This window comes from Mauremys reevesii, linkage group 1 (assembly GCF_016161935.1).
Source record: "Mauremys reevesii isolate NIE-2019 linkage group 1, ASM1616193v1, whole genome shotgun sequence".
In the NCBI taxonomy this organism is placed as follows: Eukaryota; Metazoa; Chordata; order Testudines; family Geoemydidae; genus Mauremys; species Mauremys reevesii.
Genome location: NC_052623.1, coordinates 154194137 through 154212817, shown reverse-complemented (window position 1 = coordinate 154212817; position 18681 = coordinate 154194137). Strand labels below are relative to the sequence as shown.

The 18681-nt window shown below is 42.3% G+C and overlaps 1 protein-coding gene across 19 annotated transcripts in view; it reads right to left on the bottom strand.

Moving 5' to 3' along the window:
* Positions 1-18681, bottom strand: part of SYTL5 (synaptotagmin like 5) — a 186418-nt gene that overhangs the window by 76035 nt on the left and 91702 nt on the right. For 18 of the 19 annotated variants that reach the window (XM_039546594.1, XM_039546480.1, XM_039546603.1 and 15 more), the window contains one exon: positions 6853-7354. In XM_039546594.1, the coding sequence (XP_039402528.1) occupies positions 6853-6971 (119 nt within the window). In that variant the 5' untranslated portion in view covers positions 6972-7354. Of the gene's footprint in view, positions 1-6852; positions 7355-17706; positions 17759-18681 lie in introns of those variants that run through there. The other variant, XM_039546568.1, reaches the window with a different exon arrangement.

Sequence of the window (18681 nt, the reverse complement as noted above, 5' to 3'; positions counted from 1 at the left end):
TCAGTAATTCCTATTCTTTATCCAGTACAAATTCTTGATTGATGACATTCATTCTGCTAAGGCTGTTCATCTTGCAGATTGACTTTTTGAAAAAATGTATTGCTGTCTTAAAAGCTTTCTTCAAATCCTGGTAAAATAAATAGCCCCTCAATTTCCCTACTGACTTGTTCATCAGAAAACATTCAGGCAGATGTGATGGTCAAAAGCTTTGTTTTGGGATTCCTTGCAGAGACTATTGGATTGAACCACAGACAGATTGTAACAAATGGGGTCACATTTCAGAAAATGAAGAATTAAGTGTTCCAAGGACGATTAAGAGTAGGAGGAGGTAGATGAGTCATCTGAAAATAATCCATCATCACAGCAGCCTCTAAACAACCACTGCATAGCTGTGACCGTTAAACATTACTGAAAAGGGATAGCAAATGTAACACCATCTCTTGTACAGGCAGCACAGGAGGCACATTTTCCTAAATTCTAAAGCAATAGACTCTCAAGCTAGCAGTTGGACACATTTGTTCTCACTCACGGTATACAGGAAATAAAACACGACCAAAACATTTTCTAGGAGTACAAAGAGAATCCAAGAGAAGGCAAACCCTGCAGAATCCCATTTATCAAACTTCTGGGAGAAATATCCTATAATACCCCTAAGGAATATAAATTATCTATAATATTAGGGGTTTGACAGAAGAGACAAGTATTAACATCTGTCTCTGCTAACACTCAGCTATTCTTTTAAATGCAAATGGTATATTAAAAATGCCATCAATTCAGAGGGAACATACCAAGTGCACTGAAGATGCATTTTGTTTCTTATGCCCAATAACTAGGCAACACTGACATAAGTAATAATCTAAACCTTTCTAAATGGAGCATAAAATCAAGGAACATGCCCTCATAAAATATCAAAGTGGAAAGCAGAATAGTCTTAGTATACAGCAAATTTGATAAATGACTCAGAAAAGCAAGTGTGAGGAAAATAGATATGTCCATGTGATAAGGAACTCTGTAAAACATGACGCCTCTTATATCACCATCTTTTCCACCATGGCATGCAATTTTAATTTTCATTTTTTTCCTTTTCCTTACCCCTTATCCCAACTTTTCAGAACTACCTCACTTTGAAAAAAAGTTGTAGAGTCAGTGTTCCAGTTTTCCTTTTGCCACTCTAATTGTTCCAAAGTTTGCAAAGTTATGAAAAATTGCAGACTGAATTAAGAAAAAGACAAAAAAAAAGCTAGACATTCAATGCATTGTTAGTGCATTCACTGCGGAAAATGGGAGGAGGGGAGGACAAGAAAGAGTGAGTTCATTCCATAGCTTTGGATCAACCTCCAGAAAACTGTGTCTCCTGTAAAGATGAACTTCTACCCTTGTAGTAGAAAATTCCATTATGCCCGAGGAGCTGAGTTGCCAGCCACAGTCATCATTTGGAGCTGTTGGTGTTTGAGCTATTCTGGACCTAGGCCATACACAGGCTGAGGAAGCTAATTCAGCCCTAGAGTAACAGAAGCAGCTATAAAGTGACTCTGCCTTCCACTAGAATGATTTCCAGCACGCAGATCCGGTACTTGGAACTGGATTTGCTTCTCTACATTTTATCTTGCATTGGATGGGATGATGGAAGAGTAAAAATTAATTTTATTAAGAACCACTGTGTGAACTGATAAACTAATAATGATTTCAAGTAGCATCTCACCACACTGAAAATCAGGCCATTTGTCTGCCTAAATATGGTTTCAGGTGCTCAATTTTCAGGAATCCAGGTGTGAAAATTTTGGGCTATTCAATTTGCTTATATAATTATTTGATTTATATTACAAAACCTGGTTTTGAGATGTTTGATGAGTTATTTTGGATAGCATGCATGTGTGAAGTGGGCAACAGGAATAGTAGAAATGGAAAAGGAGTTTTGGAGTAAGACCGGGAATTAGCTAAGGAAAAGGAAACTGAAGGAGTAGGGTGGTAGAAAAGAGAAAGAAATGGAGGGAGGTGAGGGAGAGGAGGGAGGTGAGAAGCATGAATGAGGAGAGTTATACTGTACAGCTGAATAGTTGCAGTGAGGAATGCATTGAAGGGAAACCAAGTTTCAGAGCTGAATGAATGTGATGATATCAGGAGCAACAGCAATCCCTCTAGGTTAGTGTGCGAAGCAAACTGGTGGCTGGAAAGCTCTTCCCCAATGTCCCCTCAACTACAGCTAGTGCTGGCTGCTTTGGGCTAGTACCACCAAGGTCCCACCTTCTCAAGCTCATCCTAGCTACTTCTGCTCATTCCTATAAGGCAGAGCAATGCAACCCACTGGTCCCAGAGTCTCAGGGTATCCTTTTGGTCCTGATTCCAAGATATATTGTTCTGAATTTGCAGTAAGAAAACTCTTTAAAAATGCCTGCTTATAAATTCTTCCCCCTCTATAGTGCAGAGATACTGTCAGACAACTGAAAACAGCAAATGAGATCAAGAAATTATGTTGTACTCATGCACTTTTAGGCTTATTTTTTATTTTTTGGAAGCAAGATGGAAATATATTCTTGTTGGAATGTTAAAAACCCTCCTGAGAGAGAATGAAGGTGGTAAGAAGAAGAAAGGAAAAAAAGAGAAAGTTTAAATTATCACACAGGAGGAACCTTTGGCTCCCGGAATTTTTAAAGATAAAATTACGAACTATGTTAGCAAGATGAAATACCTTCTGAGTTACATTTACTATATGTCGGTAGAATCAATGGTAACCCCAGTACGATAAAAAAAAGCCACACAAGTTATTAATTAGTTCAGAAATGGAACATTCTTAAATTTTAAATAGAATGGAGACCACAGGCATCTGTGTTTATGGTACTAAAAATAGTAACTATTTATACACAAGAAGTATCTTATATCAAATAATAATGTACTAATTGAGCAATTTACTTGTCAAATGTGATTGGTAACTATCAGTTTCTCTCTTCCCAGGCACATATGAATGAAACATACGCTATCATATAAAGTATATTTTCTTTAAAGAACTATTCATCAGTCTTGCAAAAACATATATTGTACACAGTGTATACAATCCATAGTATTTTACAACATTTGCCCTTACAAACATCTTCAGATACATCACCTGACAAGTCAATTTCCATGCACAGATAATTTCCCAAAATGCATTTCAATTCAATTTGTGAATTTTCCAATAGTTGCCAGATAGTGGTATCTGAGAGAACAGTTTTGTTCTCTATTTAGAATATACTGATATTTTAAAATATTTCTATTGTACTGATTGATGAGTCTTTATTCTAATTGGCCCCCTGACCATGCAGAATCCTTGCCAGAGGAACTGTTGAGTGGACTTGGCCAACTAAACTGCTGTTAGGAGGCCAAGTGGGTATTACAGCACACGAGTAATAACTTGATAGTATTATGTTGGGAAAGGCTCAAGTTACTTCCCTTCTCTGTTTTCTGTGTTCAGCTATTAGTCTATTACTTTTTCTTTAAACAAGATCCAGAACTTTAATTCCTGTTTAAAGAATAAAAAGAAGCTTTACATTTAAAAGCTGGATGTGAAAGGTGTAAATGTAACAAAGTACTAAGAGATGCACTAGGCAGGATATGTGCCCATATGTTATAGCTCAATGGTACTATATCATGGTAGGTTGAATGCTCTGAATATACGTGACCACATCAGCCCTCTCTGCATCTCTCCATTAACTCCTTCTTCTCTATCCTACAAAACAGCTATTTGACTTCACTTCCAAAGCCCCTCAAGGTCTATCCTCACCCTACCTATGATCTCTCCTTTAGTATCAAAAGTTCAACTTCTGCCTCTGATCAGCCCATGATGTCAGTCTTCATCGCCCACTTGTTAAATTTAAAACTGGAACCTTCAGGGCTTTCTCCCATGCCGCCCCTCACTTGTTTCCTTGCACTTGCCTGCCGGTCTGTATCCATCGGTTGTTTCTTGTCTTACACTTAGATTGTTAGCAATTTGGGGCAGGGAGTGTCTTTCTTCTGTGTGTGTACAGTGCCCAGCATAGTGGGGTTTGGGTCCATGATTAGGGCTCCACAGGCACTATAATAATACTGATAATACATTAAACTCTTAAATGTGAATTGAGCATCTTGCCAGAATGAAAAACAAATCTAATGTAGAAGACTATGTTCTTCTGTGAAATATGTTTAGATAATACACACACCAGATTGCACCAAATGGCATCCCAAAGACAAAACATGTTCTTCGGAAGTATATTTATGAGTCAAGGATAAAAGATATCCTTGCCAGGGATAATTTAGCTGCATTCAGAGAGTCATGATGAACTCTCCCTGGAGATAGGGAAATCCACCCAGCTCCCTGTTCAGATCCAAACCTGGCTTGAATACGGTATATTCGGAGACTTTCTAGGGTCTTGGAGTTTGATGTTATCAGGCACAGTGAGCAAAACGTGTTTGAGGGACAATCCTCCAAATAACCTGAGGGTACTGGGTTCACTAGTTTCCCTGAAGTCGCTGGAAAGCTGTGTGTGCATTCCACTGAATTTAAGGTGGTTTTTTTCCAAATGGTTCCTCTTAATTATAAGGATCCTCACATTAATTTCAGATTTCAAGCTGTTCTTAAGGAGATCTTCTCCCACCAGACAAAAAGCCAATAAATCCTCCAGTCGGCCCATATGCAGAAAACGTTACCAGTTTGCACCTTGCCAAGCCACATACCCACAATTCCACAGGGTAGGGTTTCTAAGCGACCATAAAGGGACAAGAACTTAGCCCTACCTCAGAGCTTGAGAAACCAGTGGCCCATTGACCTACTGAAATTGATACAGGAATCTTTGATAGGAGCATAAGCACGATTGCACCTTATGCATCTCAAAGTTCCCCAGTGGCACTCCTGCAGAGCCTAAACTCCCAACCATGAGCTTGCACTACTAACAGGGCTACTCTCTGGTTCGCAGCATCGCTGCCCATCACTATTAAGGCTGATCCTGCTCCAAGGGTAAACACCGTGGCTGGAACAAACTGTGTCTCAACTGTTGCTGGGTCTGCACTTCCCTTCTTCATCTCAGTGATGACAACCATAATCAGAGCAAATTAAACACAACTGCCAGGGTTGGAGATCTGCCTTCCTGCCTCACTCCTACATTAAGTGAGCTAGGCTAGGCTTAGGCAAAAGGAAAAGCTTTCAGTTTACTCTGGTTGCCACATTTCCCACTGGGTAAAGAGGCTGCCAACAGCAATGGGTGCACTGCATTTACTCTAGTTTCTTCATTTACCTGCAGAAGGTGAGGGGGAAGAGACAGTTAAATGGAGAGATCTCAGTACAGACCCACAGCGATAAGTTTAACTGGATCTATATCGAGAGACCTCAGTGGGTGCTGAATGAATACATGTGTCTGAGACACTTGCCAATCCAAACAGAAAAACAAGCCACAGCCTGACCTTTGAATACAGAAGTGGAAACAAACAAGCACTTGAATTCCATCTCCCTTTGCAATTTGGTATATCTTGCACACTCTAAGCCAGCCTCCCCCTGACCAAGTGACACATATAAATGCATTCTAAACTTGTTTGTCAGAGCCAAACTACACAAAAATTTAAGCAGGGAGAGAGGGAACATCAAAACTTTCAGAGGATGGATGCTTAACTGAAACAAATACATATGAATTTTCACCTGAAATGTCTGCATCCGACCCCACTGAACCTCATTGTCCTCTGTTCCCACACAATCCCCTTCCAATTCTAACTGTGTGTAATCTTTCAGGAAAGGAGAGGTCTACTAACCCTCATGGAGTCTCTACACCTGCCTCCAGGGTCCTTTGAGAGCTAGCAGGCAAGGCTGCTATCCTAAAATCTTGGATTGCAAAATCCCTTCCCCTGAACACTGTCGGGGAACGTAGCACCGAGCTATTCCTTGCTGCTACTATTGACACCATGCTCGCTCACACTCATTGGCTCTGAAGGAATGAACATCAATCAAGAGAATTTGTACATATTTCAATGCAAAGTATCAGATTTCATCATGCCATAATTTTAGCCCATTTAAAATGTTCTACAAACGTATTAAGACAATCTTATGGCAAATTTCCAAGGTATGTAGTAGATCTAGGTATCATTAATTCTCAGCATGCACTGGCATTCTGTTGCAGTTTAGCCTTGCATGAAGTAATATTCCAACTTAAGAAACAAAACAAAGAAACAACAAACCTACAGAATTCATTTCTGTGTGTTAACAAAGAGGTACTGGATTTAAGTTTCCAATGACTCTGCTAACCAGGATATCATTCTCCCTAGTCTTATACCCTGTAGCTATGCATGCGTCACACACATTTACAAAAAGATGCATTAACTAGCATTTTCCTCCCACCTCTCACTTCCGCATGAGACTAGAAGAGCAATTGTGCTGAAGTGCTAAAGTCACTCCTGAAATGCAGGACTCCCACATGGCAGTGAAGAGACCCTCAAGTCAGGCCCCAGTCTTAGGGTTGCCATCTTCATAATATTTAAAATCTGGACACTCCAGCAGGCGTACCAGAACCTCCTCTGCCCTGTCCCTTCCCCTCTCCTCTTCCCCTCTCCCTCAGCCTAGGTTGGGAGGGTCTCGCCTGCAGAGCTGGGACTGGGAGCTGCAGCTGCCTGACACAGGTAGGAGGCAGCCCCGGTTGAGTAGGGGCTGGAGCGGGTAATGAGCTAGTGCTTCCCCACCCGCAGTAACTGAACTTTGGATGTCCAGTCAGCAGATCTGCCCAGACACTGTCAGGTCCCCTTTTCGATTGGACTTTCTGGTAAAAAACCAGACACCTGGCCATCCTACCCAGTCTGCAATATTCTAAGAACAACTCAACCAAGAGAGAATGAAAAAAAAGCAATTTTTTACAAGATTACCTTATCCTCTTATCTTCCACTTTTTTCAAATATTCATCTCTCTTCAGTACTCCCAGTATTGTTTCCCTCTCATGTTCCAACAAAAATGACAAATTGATGATCTCCAGGTTTTTTGACATGATTCTTCAATAGTGATTTTTTCAACAGTTGGGTTTTCCAGAGAATGAACTGTTTACTGCAAGTTTCAAAGGCACTTTTGTCACACAGGTACAAGATTTACAAGGTCACCAGATAGCCTGACAGAGAGTCCTTTATTAAATTAACCAGATATCAAAAACATGTGGCCACATCTTCCAGCTGCAGGAAAGAAAGGTTTCTGTTGTGTTCTTGAAGAAATTCTCTCATTTTCCTGATTACAGAATGTTCATTGCATCTTTTCTGGTCTTCCTTGACATGCTGCAAGCCTTCAACCCACATTCACAGAAGGTGTCTGAGTTAATCTTTCAACACCTCAACTGTCGTCTGAAGCCACCCAACAGCTGGATATTTAGATTCAAATTATCTGAAAGTCAAAAAGAAATAAAAGGAAGTGATTTTGACATTATCCTGGTCTCATCTAAGAGAAGCTACAAGAAATAATGGTTTGGGAACTGCAGAAGAATCAATGTCTAACCACCTGCAGACTAACAGATTGCCCCTAGGGTGATCTATGGCCAGTGCGTTCTCTTTGCTACTATTTAGTCTCAAGCAGTGGTGAGCTGGAGCCGGTTTCCACTGGTTCGCAAGAACCAGTTGTTAAATTTAGAAGCCGGTGTAGAACCAGCTGCTAAAGGGGCAGGCAGGTGGGCAAACAACTCTGGTATGCGGCCCGGACCGTCCTGTCTCCGGCCCACCTGAGCTCCCAGCTGGGGAAGCTCCCCTGGCCCCTCCCCCGCTTCCCCCCCTCGCAGAGCCAGAGTGTGCCAAGCCGCCGGCGCCAGTGCTCTGGGCAGCTCAGCAGCTGCTGCCGCTTTGAGCGGCAAGGTAAGGGGGGGCTGCAAGCTCCAGCGGGCCGCGCGGCATCCATACATGCTGCCCTGAGCAGCATGGTAAGGGGACCGGGCCGGGGCTAGGTGGAGGGGTTGAATAAGGGGCAAGGAGCAGTTGGAGGGGGCAGAGGTTCTGGGGGGGCGGTCAGGGGATGGGGAACAGGGGGGTTGGGTAGGCATGGGAATTCTGGGGGTTTGTCGGGGTGGTGGTGGATGGGGTCGGGGCAGTCAGGGGACAGGGAGCAGGGCGAGTTGGGTAGGGGGTGGGGTCCTGGGGGGAAGTTAGGGCGGGAGGTCTCAGGAGGGGGTTGTCAGGGGACAAGGAGCAGGGGGGGATTGATGGGTTGCTGGTTATGAGGGGGCACTCGGGGGCAGGACGTGGGTGGGGGTCAGATGGGGGGTCAGACTGTTTTGGGAGGCACAGCCTTCCCTACCCAGCCCCCAATACAATTTTGCAACCCTGATGTGCGGGGCCAGCTTGAGGAAGTGCGGGGTCCAATTTCGATGGGGCCCCGGCAGGGATGACTAAAAAAAAAAAAATACGTAAAAAAAAATACGTTGGGCTTGTACTCACCAGGTGGCACTCCAAGTCTTCAGCGGCACTTCGGCGGCGGGTCCTTCATTCGGTCCGGGTCTTCGGGTGGCACTGAAGGACCCACCGCTGAAGTGCCGCCGAAGACCCGGCGCAAGTGAAGGACCCACCACTGAAGTGCTGCCGAAGACCCAGTAGGGAACTGGTTGTTAAGATTTTGGCAGCTCATCACTGGTCTCAAGTGTATGAATATCATCATGCAGGCACCCCTCCTTGTGTAATCTCATTTGCAATTACTCTCTGGTTGTGGAAGTCCTGAATTTGCTAAACTCACTTTGTACTTGATTTTGCTAGTCTTATAATGATTAGCACCATGCCACAAAAATATTCCAGAGATTTCAGTGGGACTACTTGGATAGAAAGGTACTGCTTAATGAGAGGAGGGATGGCAGAATTGGGCACGAGATGTCTTCGTGTGCTCTAAGGATATCACATTTCCTTTCCTCCCTCTTCCTCCTTCTCCCTCTCCCAATCCCACACACAGTAGAACAGAACAACAAGAATCCTGAATGTCTATATCCAAGTATTAAACATACCACCATTTCAAACAGTTTTCCTCTACTTCATGTGGTTCATGACAAGATAACTAAAATTTTAGGGCTGTTAACCTGGAAGTTCTAATCACTGTCTCTTAGGGTACATCCATATTACCCGCCCGGGTCGGCTGGTAGCGATCGACTTCTCGGAGTTTGATATATCGCGTCTCATCTAGACGCGATATATCGAACTCCGAATGCGCTCCCGTCGACTCCGGAACTCCACCACCGCGAACGGCGGTGGCGGAGTCGACAGGGGAGCCGCGGACTTTGATCCCGATTCACGTAGCTGAACTTGCGTACCTTAGTTCAAACCCCCCACCCCAGTGTAGACCAGGCCTCAAACTGGAACAGTGTCTCACTGAAGGAAGGCATGACTGATACAGAGCTTATTCATTTAAGATAGAAGTATATTTTTATATTTGTGAGAATCTTTTCAAAGGTTGATCTAGTCTGAGTGTGTTGGGAAAGTCTGATGTTGGAAGGGGATGAGAGGCTGGGTCCAATGGAAACATGCAGAGCTGGTATACAGTACCCGCAACTTTCCTTCCTCATTACGCCTACTCTCCAGTCACTTCTGAAAGCTTCCCCTGCCTCTCTTGCATCTTCCATGTAAGCAAAAGGCCAATGGCAAGTGGTACGGAGGTGGAAGCAATACGAATGAAGTACAGCTAAAATGGACAACAATGGACCTGAAGAAGAGCTGTGTGTGGCTTGAAAGCCTGTGTCTCTCACCAACAGAAGTTGGTCCAATAAAAGATATTACCTCACTCACTTTGTCTCATTAATAATAGGGATAGATAACCTTATGTTTCACCACCTAGTCACCACCAACGAAAGCAAAGCCACAATACAGTGTAACTGGACAAAATGAAGAATTCATTTCCACTAAATTACTTAAATCTAGTAACAGAAATCCTGAAAAATTAGTGTCCAAGTGTGAGAAACCCCACCCCCACCCCCAGCTTGGTGGTGAGCTTACCAGTAAAGCAAGTAAATGTCACACTTTCAGGAGAGTCTCTGTTGCACTGACTTCTGTTACCACAGGGATTATATCTGACATTTCATAACCTCTTCTCAGAATGATGTTAAAAAAAACCCACCTCAGATCAATGAAAAACTTACATGAGCTATATACAGCTCCTGTACAGAAGATTGCTTTTTCTTTAAAAGCAATTCAGTTGCAACATTACAACAGCAGCATTTTTATGGGATGAAAGTGCTGTAAAAAACAACAACATTGGATCTTAACAGTACTACTGTGATTCAAATAAATATATCATCATGCCCCCTTTCGTGGGTGAAGAAAGTAAGACAAAGAGGTCAAGTGATGTGCCCAAGGCACACAGCAACTTAGCGGCAGAGTCAGGAATAGATTTCAGGACTGCCCCACTCCCATCTCTGTGCTTATCCCTCTTGGAACACGGGAAACAAATATTTGTGTCATGGACCAGAATATCTCCTTTGTCCAGATTGTGATTTTAAATATACCATAAAAATAAAACAAGTTAAATATACTTTTAAGCAATTTCACAATGATTAACAACAACATGTTTGATATGTTACTTTTAAGAGAAAGGCACCAAAAATGAACTGTTTCTTCTAATTTCCACTCTAAAGTGCACTTGAAGAAATCTCTGCTCATGGTTGGCAGAAGGAGTAGCTGAAAAACATAACGCTGATAGCTATGCACATAATTTGCATTTGCTGGATTCCACTTCAGCATCTATGCCCTGGCCATGCCCCACTTCCACCCCAACACATCCACTTTTCCTCTCTCTCAGCCAGACTCATTTCAGTGGGCTGGGAGTGCTTAAGTGTGCATCCACTGCTGAATACTGTGCACATCTACTCCTGCTACATGCAGGTGCTGAGCAAATGGTGACTGCTCATTCTTTGGTTCCCTATACTTCTTAGCAATACTCGGAAGCCAAAAAGACGGAGCCCTTTAAGAACAATTACTTCTAACATATGAGTTGCATGTACAAAGCAATATTGCAGTTCTTACTGGCGAACATAAAGCCATATTACTGTATTTGTGCAGCTGGGAGACTGGAAACAAATATGGAAAAAATCTACTTGCTAAGTGAATGTCCCATTATCAAGCTTTAATCCCACAAACAATTCTTTCCGGAAAGCCCAGCTGAGCCAATTCTAAATCTAATTCAGTTCAGTTTACAAACTGGGGAGTTTTAATATACTAATACTAGATATCACCAAAGATAGGATTCAGAGAAAAATTAGGCATTAATGTGGATAATGAGAACACACATGATTACATTGGATAGGGTAACTCATGCTTCAGGTAGAAGCCCACTACTAACTGACAGGTCAGGGTCTACTCCGATGGGCAGGTTATCCATTTTGTAGTTTTACTCCTCTCTCAAAAGCATCCACTGATGGTTACTTTCAGAAACAGGAGAGCAAACTGGAAGGACCCCAGGTATGACAACTCCTGTGTTCATATCTGCCTGTCTGCACTGTAAACTAGTGGATTAATGCCATCTGTATCCTGCACAGAAACCATTACAGCTTTGTTTGTGAAGTCTATTGAAACTGATTTAACTTGTGTTACGGAACATCTTCTGGAATATTATAATATTTACCAAGTGGGCAGCTGGGCACAATTAATAGGTACATTATCCAGATTTAAAAAGGTATTTGTAGTTAAAATCTATTCTTGTGTAAAACCTACCATTGGTTAACTGTTCAGTGCCACATAGTTCTCCCATTACACAGCCTTAAAATTTTCACTCTATTTGAAAACTCTTTTTGAATCTTTTACAGCTTTTTAGTTATAAATTGGGGACATATCAGTTGGAAGTAACAGAGGAGAAGAAGGACCTCGGAGTATTGGTTGATCACAGGATGACTATGAGCCGCCAATGTGATATGGCCGTTAAAAAAGCTAATGCAGTTTTAGGATGCATCAGGCGAGTATTTCCAGCAAAGATAAGGAGGTGTTAGTACCATTATATCAGGCACTGGTGAGACCTCATCTGGAATACTGTGTGCAGTTCTGGTCTCCCATGTTTAAGAAGGATGAATTCAAACTGGAACAGGTTCAGCGACGGGCTACTAGGATGATCCGAGGGATGTAAAACCTGTCTTATGAAAGGAGACTCAAAGAGCTTGGCTTGTTTAGCCTAACCAAAAGAAGGTTGGGGGGGGGATATGCTTGCTCTTTATAAATATATCAGAGGGATTAATATTAGGGAGGGAGAGGAATTATTTAAGCTTAGTACTAATGTGGACACAAGAACAAATGGATATAAACTGGACACTAGAAAGTTTAGACTGGAAATTAGATGAAGGTTTCTAACCATTAGAGGAGTGAAGTTCTGGAACAGCCTTCCAAGGGGAGTAGTGGGGGCAAAAGACATATCTGGCTTTAAGACTAAGCTTGATAAATTTATGGAAGGGATGGTATGATGGGATAGCCTAATTTTGGCAATTAATTTTGGCAATTGATCTTTGATTATCGGCAGGTAAGTATGCCCAGTGTTCTGTGATGGGATGTTAGATGGGATGGGATCTGAGTTACTGCAGAGAATTCTTTCCTGGGTGCTGGCGGGTGAGTCTTGCCCACATGCTCAGGGTTTAACTGATCACCATATTTGGGATCAGGAAGGAATTTTCCTCCGGGGCAGATTGACACAGGCCCTGGAGGTTTTTCGCCTTCCTCTGCAGCATGGGGCATGGGTCACTTGCTGGAGGATTCTCTGCAGCTTGAGGTCTTCAAACTACAATTTGAAGACTTCAATAACTCAGACATAGGTTAGGGGTTTGTTATAGAAGTGGATGGGTAAGATTCTGTGGCCTGCTTTGTGCAGGAGGTCAGACTAGATGATCATAATGGTCCCTTCTGACCTTAAAGTCTATGAGTCTATGAGAAGTAGTCTAGAGACAAATCCTTCAGTCCTTACTCATGAAAAAAATCTCCCTGATTTCAATGGTGGCTCTACCTGAGTAATGACTGCCGGATTTGTCTCCTGTTGATGTAGGCATCACCTAAAGTTACTGTTTTGCTCTGGTTTTATATTTACAAAATATTCTACCCTATATAAAAATTGTTAAAATACTTTTATAAAACACTATCCTCTTTCCTTCCTACCTACAGCCAAGATTATGGGCTGATTAATGCTGCAGCACAGGGGAATAAGGGGATGCAAGGCTACCTAGGAGCCCTGGTCATGGACATGGACCAGAACCAGGCACTAAAGAAATACAAATAATAAAACAAAACAAAATAAATACCACCTGTGCCAATAGCCCTCATTGCAGGTTGTAATGCAAGGGAAGGAGGAGGGGAACAGCAACCTCCACAGGACCTCTATTCCTACCCCCACCACTTTGGTGTGGGAGCAGAACCCACAACACACGTATCAGTGCGCCTGTGCCAGAAGAAATATTCTGTGCTACCAGCTTCAGTAGGAGGCATTATCTGGACAAGATATAGGTTCTACCCCCCGAATCCCAAGCGGGAGCAGGGAAACTGGGAAGTTTCCTGTGACCCTGCCACAATCTGGTTCCCGGGTTGCTCCTGGGATAGTGATTAATTTGATTTACAAAGTCTTGGACAGTTCCACAATTGGAACCATTGGATTCAGCAGCCAGATCATTTTTCTAAACAGTAGGAACTCTCACCATACCAATTTATTGATGGACATCAAGGTCTCAGTTCAGCGAGTTATATAAGCACATACCTAACTTTAAGCACACGAATACACCCATTAGCTTCCCAGCAACTAATCATGTGCTTTAAGTTGGAAATGTACTTCAAGGCCTTGGGAGGGATAGCTCAGTGGTTTGAGCATTGTCCTGTTAAATGCAAGGTTGTGAGCTCAATCTTTGAGGGGGCCATTTAGGGAACTGGGGTAAAAAATCTGTCTGGGGATTGGTCCTGCTTTGAGGGGTGGGTTAGACTAGATGACCTCCTGAGGCCCCTTCCAACCCTGATATTCTATGATTGGAGGCCGAGTAAGGAGTAGCTAACTGCCACTGAGTCTAGTCTGGGCTTGATAGGCCCTGCAAGGGCCAGGGTTGAGGATTGTTCTGGAAAACATACGTTTGCCCAAGATACAAAGTAGTAGCATATGATTAGGAGAAGAGAGAAAGTACAAATGGGCCAGAGTTCAAAGAGAACAAGGGATTATTCCAATGAACAAGAATTAAAATAAAATGAAATTTAAAATAAGAAATCAGATTCAAGCTAGTGAGTTCTCCCCCTACAAAGGGAAGAATAAATGAGCACAGTTAAATTCTGCAATTAACATTAACGGTCTTTTCTGACTTTTATATTTAGGTTTATTGAATCCCAAACTTTTAATGTCCTGGTTTTTAAACTCAGACTGCTCACTTACACACACTTGGGTTTGGTTACAACTACAGTGTTCTAATAATGTTTTAGATAAACACATATCTGTTGGCAAACTTAGGGTTAGATTGCAGCTAAATGTTCTACCCTGAGTATGGGGCAGCAGGAAGTAGTGCTGCCCTGGAGCAGCTCAGTCACAATCTGCCCTCTTCGGCTCCCTTGCTTATCCTGGGGGTTGGGGGAAGTAAATCGTACCAGGCTTACCCCGGCCATAGTGCAGTCACCCAGCTTGCTGGTGCAGCAATACTGACAAGCACATGGAGGGATGGAGGCGAATGTGGGGCAGAGGGGAAGCAATGAACCTAGGCTCCACCCAGTCCACACCCTCCTTCACTCCTCCACCAGGCACAAGGTGGAAGTAGCAGCTCTGTCTCTCCTCCTGTGCTGCAACCACTAAGAAAGCACTTTACACTCCAGTGTATGCCTATTGATGATAATGCCCTGAAGTGGGACAAACAGTCTGTCCTAGAGAGTGAACCTGCTATTGACAAAGGATAAACAACATCTGAATTTTCCATGGCCAGATCCTGTGGTTCCATCACTTTCATTCAAGCTTGTACGAGTTATATTGTGATGTGCACACAAAACCATCACCTGCTTTACAACAGGTAAAGTAGAATAATCTCACAAGACAGTATTTGTTTTGGCTCCATACATTTTGTGGGAAACAGTGGACATTTCTGTTGTACCTAAGTGTTTATTAAACAAAACACTTAGGGCTTGTCTACACGTACAGCTGCATCTCTCCCATCAGCACTGTAAAACTACCTCTGCAAGAGGCAGTAGCTACGTTGGCGGGAGAAGCTCTCCCACCAACATAGCACTGTCCACACCGGTGTGTCTGTTGGTGTAACTTGTCACTCAAGGGGGTGGTTCATTCACACCCCTCAGTGACATAAGTTAAGCCGACATAAGCTGTAATGTAGACATAGCCTTAGACATGTATCAATAACAGCAGGAATTTTTGCTCAATAGAAAGAAAGCCACAATTGCTAATAAATGGTTTGATACTAGTTACAGGAAAACACCACAATGCTTCTGTATTTTAAAGAGCTACTGACAACACAGTATTAGGGACTAGGTCTCTATGTCACATATAGGCCGAAATGGAAACAAGCCTCCAAAATTGGATTTCTATTCTCCTGTCACACTCTCCTGTTTCCACCTAATTCTCTAAGTACAGTAGAACCTCAGAGTTACAAACACCTCGGGAATGGACGTTGTTCATAACTCTGAACAAAGCATCATGGTGGTTCTTTCAAGTTTACAACTGAACACTGACTTAAAACATCTTTGAAACTTTACTCTGCAGAAGAAAAATGCTGCTCTTAGCCATCTTAATTTAAATGAAACAAGCACAGAAACAGTTTTATTACCTTGTCACATTTTTTTTTAAATTCCCACCCCACCCTTTTTTTTAGTAGTTTACATTTAACACATATTGCCTGATTGCGTATTTCCGGTTCCAAATGAGATGTGGGTTGACTGGTCAGTTCGTAACTCTGATGTTCATAACTCTGAGGTCCTACTGTAGTCAGGAAATCATCTAACATCAGTTGTATTCAGCTCAATATATAAACACACACAGGGTGAATCAGCAGTTGTTGGAAGCTGTATTATCTAAGCCAGTGGTTCTCAAAGCCAGTCCGCCACTTGTTCAGGATGAGTATTTTGCACTTGGAAGTCAGCTGCCTCTTCAGTCATAGCCAGACCCAATTTATTACTAAAAGCAAATTAAGAGATGTGGGTTTTATTGAGAGCTGGAGAATTCCGTAACCAGTGCAACAGGGTTTGTTTGTTTTTTGGAAGGAATGATTGGATGTCAAATTCAGAACTGAAAGTTGACTGCAATGCATTGGGAGGCATCGGGTCTTGCACAAAACAAAACATTGCCTCCATAAAAAGCAGCAGCTGTTGGTCCCTATTATTAGGATTAGCATGATCCAAATCTACCTTTTAGCACATAGCACACCACCACAGGCCATTCCAGGAATGGAATTTTGTGGACCTAGACCCTTTCCTCCCACAATCCCCAGAGGGAACAGACAAGTTGTCCCACAACACCCTGCAAATGTGAATACAGAGCAGCACAGTGAATTGTCGTGCTATGAATCCTGGGATACCTGCCCAGAGAGCTGTATTGTTTGTCACGGAGAGATGCAATGGATATGTGGGGTATGACAGCACAATGATGTGGTTGCATTATCGCGGGTTAGGTTACCATGGCTTAATTTACCCCATGATTTGCATGCAGTAAAGATACAGCCTCAGACAAGTTCTTAGCCACCAGAGGAGCCACCAGTATTTACAAACACAACTGCACATGTGCTTATATACAAAATTAATCAGGAATCTCATTTGCATTCCAGAACTCCCTCACCTAAAATCTCCCATGTTTCTTGGGTAGAGTCCCTCTGGATTTTAGGGGAATATATGAAGGGGGAGCAGGATGAAAATGTACTCCTGATGAACTTTCTCACTGTTGCCACTATCAAACAGCTCCTATTATAAGATATCCCTCCTGCTTCTAAACCATTGTGATTATTTACTTAGAAGTCTGTGCGTATTCAACGATTTTATGATACAGTATCACTGACTATGTTTTTGGTATGCACGCTAACATGGCAGTACTGGAACTCAGGTGTCAAAACTAAGGCAGCACACCTTCACTGTCACTGAGGCCAGATCTACACTGCAAATGTTTGCCTGGACAGTAACATTGATTAGGAGTGTGATATTTTACATTTCTATACCAGCAAAAGCCTTTGTGCAGATGCAGTTAACAGCAAACTCACTGCATTTGTGGAAATGGTATAAGCTATACAAGTAAAGTCACTCTTTTGCCAGTATAAACTGCATCTCCACTAGGAGGGGTTTGCTGATATAGCTATGCCAGGCAAACCTTTTCTAGGGTACACTAAGCCCGACCTATTCAGACAGAGATCGAGGGGCTCTTTCATTCCACTTCGATCTATCAAGAAAGAACGAGAGCCCATTCTTGAACTTTTCTCCATTTTGGTGTAATGCCTAACACCAATAACTTAACATGCTGGCTTTGACAGCCAAGGGCACCAATAAATATATTAACTTTCTAGACTTCAGTTAAAACACAGCAAGTCTATATACACCCCAGACTCACTCAGTGAGAAGTCAAAAAATGACATCTAAAACTAGGATAACATAATTAGCTAAACTCTCAAAAAGCACACCAGGTCTACAACTATCTATCCGTTTGGGACTTTCGCCTCTTTCCACAATCCAGGCCAACATACAATTCTACACAAGAGAAAGAAAGGACTGTCACTGTCATTTCTAATAAATGCCCGCAAAAGCATTAAAGTTATATACCATACTAAGAACTTTAACACATGTAAATCTTACCTTTTTTAAAGTGTAGTGGCTGGCTCACCTGTTTTTCTGTTCTAACTATGGAATACTGCTATAGGTACAGAATGCTATATACAGGAACTAGAAAAACCAGCCTCACTTCCCCCAACAATCTATTTGCACAATGCACACACCCAGCTGTGCAACGTAATGTTTACCAGCAGCAGTCATTCAGCTACCAAAGTATCAGGAAATACTTGTTGTACTAACCCACTCAGTTTTCAAAGGAACTAGAAGTGGCTTCTTCCTTTAAGAGCCTATTTGGCAAACTCTGAAGTGAAGTGGCACAGTACCTGTCAGAGGAGAATTATTAATTTCTTGAAACAGCAACTGGGTTAATGGGTCACAGATCCCTGACTGGAGCCTCCAGGTGTTACCATAATATAAATAATAAAACTAACAGTTACCACTTCTTTCTTTTCAAGAGACTCTGACATGGGCTTTGAGTCCTTTACATGCAGCATGGGGAAGAAATACAGACTGACAAAATATTTACTAAATTAATGAAAATACTGTGCACTCATCTGGCAGTAACCGGCAGTAACATTATTTGAAATTGTTAAAAGTACAGAATAAAGTTCACTTATGTTAACATTACTGCATTACTGTGAAAAAAAGCCCATAAAGGTTGCTGAAACTTCCAACTTCTTAAATGAGTATCACCTACTGAAGTTCAGTATTATACATTCTAGCAGTATGTTTGAGTACAAAATAATAAGAAAGTCTCGCATCACATTCATCATGCAAACATAAGCATAACTTGGAAGCTGTTCTTTTAGATCAGGAATAATGCCAACTTTCTCACACTGTCTTGGCAAAGCTCTTCCCGTTTACCTACAAGATTACTACTCTTTCCATAATCAGAGCCAAAAACCCCACAGCGGTGTCTAATTTCCAGCACAGGGATGAACATATATGTAATAAAGTTTCAATAGTAATAATGTTTGAAGATTTAGAGTGCTCCGTTAG